We start from the raw sequence: 6,909 nt of genomic DNA on the forward strand, positions 1-6,909 counted from the left end.
TTTCTAGAATAATGATATGCTCACATGCAGTGCCTTACACCTGTGGAAGTCAGCCGGAGTCTTTAGACAAACCATCAAAGCTTGAACCAGTCCCACAGCAGGTGAAGTTTCTCGATCCGAGTAATGCGTACGCAGTTGCAAGCCTATGCCAATGACTTGAGTCTTCTTGGGAGGCTAGGAACTCTCAAATAATACACTCCCTACATCCAAATTCAGTCTAGTTCTCTGTGCAGAAACAATCAGGACGTATGCAGATTACATAAGTAAACTGCATGCTTATGGGATTAGCATTCAACTCAGAATCAGACCCTGTGTTGTACTACACAAGTTATACATGATGAAATGACTGGGAAAATGGCATTTCAAAGTGCTCAAATACACTACCTGACAATGTACATTTGCTTAAATCAGAGAGCACAAACTTTGGCTATTCAAAATGTTGTAGTCTTATACAACATGTTCTCATGAAAGACACTGCTAGTAATAAATCGAAAACTAATTCAGACAAAGATCCTATCACCTGGTAAAAAAAACCCATGGATTTTCATAAAATGTCATGACTTTACACTAAAATACTATAAAGGTGCATACACAGGGCAATATTACTGAGCGTTTCCACGATTAAGCCATTGTAATTGTGCACTGTCAGAAACTACCAGCGATGCGCACTCCCACTGGTAGCTTCAGACAACCATCATCGCCTGAACATGCAGGCCAATCTGCCGATAGCGACAGATTGGCCATGTTCAGGCATGATTGAGTGTGCCTACACTGAACGACCTATTGTTCAGTGTAGGCACTACAAGGGATCAGGAATGACTGATTACAATGTCTTAATCATACGGTCTTTCATAATCTCCCAGGGTGTACTCACCTTTAGTGTTAGTAAATGGTGTTGATATTTGTGTCACATGAAAGAAACTTTACATAATAGGATGTTTAACATCTGATTATCAGCTTTTATTGTAGTAACCTTCTATTGTACTTTATAAAGTAGTTTTGTATGTTTCTACATTTAAAAAGGTGCGTACATGGTACGATATCCATAAACGATATATTGTTCATATTTATGCAGTGAACGGCCAACGATGCGCATTACCGCATGAACGATAACCGATAGTCTGTACATGCAAGCCAATCTGGACAATAGTCAACTTTGCCTGGTCAGAGATGTGGCAGGATGACTTCTCTAAAAAGGTACTCTTTTCGAGTCGGTGGTACCGATTGTTTTGTGCACCCAGCATATGGCCTAGATTACCTTAATTACATGTATGTATTTGTCACATACATTGTGGAATGGCAGATACCAGTTAATTTGACTGAACTAATTTAAGTTTCCACTTAAAGCTACAGGTTACTGCACTGCATGGTTTTTTCAGCAACACAACAATTAATATATCTGAACAAATGTGTCATAGTTTCACCAAACTCATTCCTCCAACCTGTGGATCTTTTAAAGTGCATCAGCCAGTAATTTACCTGTGCACCAACTAGTAAAAATACAAATAATACACTGTTAGTGCTCCCTGAGGAAGGTGTTTGAAAAACACTGTTCTAAAGTAATGAGAAAGAAATGGAGCCTAGTGGCATTGACTAAACCAATGTAGAACATTGTGGTACTCAACTCACTGTTCTCTGGAAGCAGGTGGGAGTTACTGACCCTGCAAAACCAATGAACTCACCTGTCAATGATTAAAGAAATCCACAAAACATGACCAGTTGGTCAAACTTGAGAACCACTTACGTAAACTAGGGACGGACATGATTCATAATGCTTCTGAAACCTTGATATTCACAAACATTTGATTATCTGCCAAGTATATGCTGGGCAATATATTGGCTGGATGCATTCAAGATTTGCCAGATCTTTAAGTGAACCCACCTTCCTCAGCTCGAGTTAGAGAACGTTGTTACTGTGCAGCGATAAATCATTTAGAAATCACCACCTTTGCCAGTTCTGTAGATCATCAACCATCCCTAGTGTACACCACTATAGAACTCCCAAAATTAGGGAACCATTATTCCACCCCATTATCTTTAGCAGGAACAAATCTCTTTATTTTGTCCATATTTCAACAAAAGACAATGTTGTCTATTCAGCAAACAGACTGAAATTTATTTAAAATTTCATTAACAGGCATTGCAAATCAGGCAGGACACATACATCGATAAAAAGGTTCACTTCCCAACCCCCAAAACTCATTTCACCATAAAACTAGTAATAGGTCAGATGTTTCACATTGAGGATGGTGACCATCTCAAACAGGCCCAATTGTCCTTTGGTCAAGGAAAATCTGCCATCTCTATAGAACAAATACTGGGCATTGTGAGGACTTCTATAGCTGCCTATCTTCAAGTTGGAGGACGGGTTGAAATAAAATGAATTTTATGGAGGGAATATACATGTAGAGCGAGTCTTAAAGTGGCTAATAAAACAAGTGAAGGTCATACTGCCAACTCCACTTCTCACCCATTTAAAAAAAAAAAAAAATCCCACAAAGCATGTGCCAACACAGCTTAAAATAAAAAGTAAAACAAAGTTCTGCATTGTTATAAAACTTGATAAAAAATAGTATTTCAAACTGTACAGTCACCAGAAGTACACAGTTATCAAAAATTCACACCATTCACTTGGTGTCGCCAGATGCATCTGCTTTCTGTGCCTGCAAGAAAATGGACAGCCATTAATTTTTACTCAACCAAGAGTTCAGAAATCCAGTCATTTTGAAATATATACCTGATCTGACTTTGCCTCTCCATTTTCTGCAGCATTGCTGGTATCTTTTCCAGAGTCTTTCCCTTTCTTGCCTTTGGGAGCTTTTTCAGCCTTCTGAAAGCATAAAAAATATTTCCATGAGTACATGTTATATCTAAGGGTAGTTGCCTCTACCAAAGTCTATAAAGAAACTTTATACCCGCTTTAATATAATAAGAAAGCAGTATATCGTTAAGTCATATTCTAATACATTTAGAGTCTCATTAAAACCCGGTCACAAGCACCGATGTGCTCGCAACCAGGTCGATGGGTAGCCCTGCGCACACGCAGCGGCCACACTCCGCAAGCCCCGGAGCAAGAGAAACTCTGGCTCCAGAGCTCGCTACAAAAGGGGCGGCTGTCGATGTTGATCGACAGCTCGCCCCGTTTTGTAGGCGGGCCAGGGGGGTGGTGGTTCCCAAAACGGAGGCGTTACCTAAAGGAACGCCTACCGTTTTGTAGGGGGCTGCACTGACATCAGTGGGGAACTTCCTGCTCCATCAGAGCAGAAAGCTCCCTGGGGCAGTTGTCGAGACCCAACCTTATCGTCTCGTCGCAAGCCTATGATGGTCGCAATGGTGATCACCATTGCGACCATCAACCTGGTCGGCCGTTAAGCTGTGGGTGGTAACCCACAGCTTAACGATCAGGAGGCCGTACTTCAAATATGAAGCAGCCGCCCTCATTCAGAGAGCGCTCGCTTCTTGTGACCGCCTCTAAATGAGGGCCTTAGTCTACTCGATTGCTATAGAGCATGATGTTGTATTGCAGGAGTGAGAAAACCCACAGTATATACTTGGAAAAAATATATAAAAAATATCAGTAAACTATGAGCCTACAGGAAAACATGCATCTCTTTTCTGATGCAGCATGAAATCAATAATTCCTCTTTAGCCAACACTAGGTAAATTGCTATTATACAATGTGGCCATTTTGCATACCATCTTGTCAAGCTCACTTTATATAAAAAAGGCATCAAGATACAAATACACTAATTTACATGGACATTTTGGGTCTTATTCAAATGTTTTAGATGGGAGATCAGGGTGCGATATTCAGTTAATTTTGCCAATGCATATTGCACAAGACAGGGACCAAATAAACTGGGCTAAGCCAGTCTAAAGTACTGCTTTAGGCGCTCAAAGTGCAGACTCATCACACATTTCTGCTTGCAAGCCCAGGGTGTTGCAAGGGAAAATATGTGCTCCTGCAGCTGTATGCACCGAACAGAGGAACAATTGAATTGCTCTGTTGGGCACCCAGCACCATCAGCCACAGGTGAAAATAATTGAATCCCCTTTATAATGAGATTATAAAGCTGAAAAACAGTTACATAATTGTGGTTTCCTATCTGACTAAGGAAGTGTTTCATACGAAATATAATACTTCATCCATAACATTAGTTTCCAGCATTATGAATGCACTTGTGCTTCTATGGCAATTCTACACTCGATACATAGGAGCATATTCAATTGAGCACAAGGTCCCATCAGAGCCTTTCACAATGCAATGTGGGTGTATTTCTGATTAGTTAACTCTGCTCATTTTGTTAGTACCATAACCCACTAAGACATGTGAAGTTATTAATTGAAAATTTGTGGGCATCCATATTATTTAAGATCTAAGACACTCATTTACACAGATGTCCTACTTGCCTTTGGAGCAGCTGCTTTCTTGGGTTTGTTTTCTTGTTTGGGAGGAGCAGGCTTCTGAAAAGAAATAAAACTGCTATTAAAAAAAAAAAAAAGTCTTAAGATTAAAATTGTCTTTTATATAAAGCAAAAACATACTTACAGCAGACAAACGGGCAGATCTCCTCTGTGGCTAAACAAAAGAGAAAACAAGAATCATAAATATGCATAACCCCACGATTGGCTTATACACTGGGCCTAATCCAGAATCACACGCAAAGTGGTCACATTGTTTGAAAGTGTGAATCTCTGTATTGAGTCACCCACATCTATGCAGCGCCACTACTTTTTAAAAAAGTTTCCTTTCCAATAGCCCCACATTTGCTTCAGCAGAGTCCTTAGTGCTAAAGGTACATCTGAAATCTAAAAGATCCCTGAGTGCACTTACCTCTTAGCCCACAAATCCACCTCCATACCCATATAATACAACTTGTGTAAATGCCCCGTCACCACCAAGTTAAGATGCAATAACTTTTAAGACTCAATCCTAATTAGCCGTGAGACCATCCGGAGTCTGATTTTTGTCTCCAGCTCCATATAATGCGTACGGTGCCATTGCCACCATTTCGACAATGTTGAACTGCAATCTAGCCCCATTGCAGCAAATAGTATTGAGCCATTAATGTGCATTAGATAGGCAGAGATGATATGTTCACTTTGGATGAATGTACAGTAAAAAACAAAACAAAAAAAACACACTGGTCATTTGCATACAACTGAGGAATTTGCTTACTCTAATCCAGATTCAAAACTCACCTCATCTTTTACTTTGCTCTTCTCTGCCTTGGAGTCTCCATCAGCCTAAACGATACAAGCAAATGAAAAGGTGGATTTAAAAAAGTTGAATAAAATCATTGCCACATCATTAGTCTTCATCTAAATTCCATAACCACTACAAATCAGTAGTCGCTTTTTCATCGGCTTCTGAAATCTGAACTGTCAGAAGTGAGAAACATTCTATTTCTTGGTTTAGTACGATTATGCAATATCTCACAACCTGGATAAAATTGAGTATTTGGTCTGACCCTCTGAGCTTTTTTTTCTGCTACCTCATCAGACAAGCCACTTCTGCAGATGCACCCACGTTGACAAAATGCCATTCTACGTCAATATTACTGCAACTGTTCCACCTCACAATAAGTTCTTACACGTTTTTAACCACAATCCTATACTGGTACATACAAAACTGAGCACAGAGGTACCATAATTGGCCAATTAAAACAACCCACTGTGCACAGTAACATGTTTGTCTACTTATTTGTACGTAGTGATGGCTACGCTTGAGATCCTGAAATATTAAACTTGCATCAAGATCAAGGATTAGCTTATGGGAAACATCAGGAGGCTATAATGTGATTATCTATTATGAACTCCTCACCAAATGTTTCACTATTGATGCAGACCCCGTCAGCCACAAGCAGATTGTTCGCCACACACACGGCGCAGATAACAGGGTGTGGGAGCTGTGAGAACAGCGGGGAAATAAACTCGTGACCTTGGAGGCTTATTAAGAAGCTGACCCAAAGACGGCAAGGGAGAAGGCAACTCCAGTACAGCGCGCCCATTACATCACGACAGCGTCACTTTCGAAAACTACTAACAAGGGAGTAGGCGCACGGATAGCGGCGCCGGCACGTACACTGTGTGCGCAGCAGGCACATGGTGGGCTAGTCTGGTGCTGCGGCCCAAGGCCGTGTGCGGGAGGGCGGGATGGATAGAGGCATCCATCCCACCCTCCCGCACACGGCTCTGGGCCGCAGTACTAGACCCCGCCCTCTTCGCGCCCATGTTTTGGCGGAAGCCCCTCCCCCATGCCCGCCGTACTTTCCCGCGCACTGCAATTTAAACGGCAAATTAATTAGCGCACAGCCCTATTATCCGTATCCAGACTGCGCACTAATGGCACAACGTACAGAGCTACAAATATACCGCCAACCGAATATCAGCACCCTGCGAGCGCTACCTACCCTCCCTTCGTCTCCGCCATTATGGTGGCTGTCCCTCTCCTTCACCTTCCTGCCAGGGCTGTTATTGCCCTTCACCTGTACTATTACAGCACAGCTACAGCCGCCTTACCTTTCGTTTGGGCATTATTATTATTGTTCTTGCTGACGCCTCACACGGAATAAAAACAGCGCACTTCTCTCAACGTCCTTCTCAGCGAATGAAACAAACCCCGGCGCTGCTCTCCTCTTTTATACCCGGTCCGAAGCCCGACCGGTCAAATCCGGATCCCACTCTGTACTGCTGGTGATTGGCTGCGCCGTGACATGTGGGCTGAGCGGGAGATGGGAGGGGATCGGGAGCGCGCCTGGGTGGCGTGGTCGAGCGAGGGAAAAGGGCGCGCAGCGAGCGGAGGCGGGACTGGGTTTACTGCTACAGGGTGCAGGAGCATATACATATACACTACTGTATATAGTCGCCCTGCCCGCCAATGCTGGAGGCGGGTAATAAACACTGGGG

The 6,909-nt window shown here is 42.5% G+C and overlaps 1 protein-coding gene across 1 annotated transcript; it reads right to left on the bottom strand.

Annotated features, from left to right (window-relative positions):
* Window positions 1-2,088: 2,088 nt before the first annotated feature.
* On the bottom strand, window positions 2,089-6,688 carry HMGN2 (high mobility group nucleosomal binding domain 2). Its single transcript, XM_088442078.1, has 6 exons — window positions 6,523-6,688; window positions 5,203-5,247; window positions 4,550-4,579; window positions 4,411-4,464; window positions 2,738-2,830; window positions 2,089-2,663 (listed from the first exon to the last, which is right to left on the bottom strand). The coding sequence occupies exons 1-6, from the start codon at window positions 6,535-6,537 to the stop codon at window positions 2,628-2,630; spliced, it is 273 nt and encodes a 90-aa protein (XP_088298204.1). The 5' UTR covers window positions 6,538-6,688; the 3' UTR covers window positions 2,089-2,627.
* Window positions 6,689-6,909: the final 221 nt, after the last annotated feature.

The sequence above is a fragment of the Taudactylus pleione genome, unplaced genomic scaffold (genome assembly GCF_031769625.1).
Source record: "Taudactylus pleione unplaced genomic scaffold, aTauple2 ptg000305l, whole genome shotgun sequence".
NCBI classification, from domain to species: domain Eukaryota; kingdom Metazoa; phylum Chordata; class Amphibia; order Anura; family Myobatrachidae; genus Taudactylus; species Taudactylus pleione.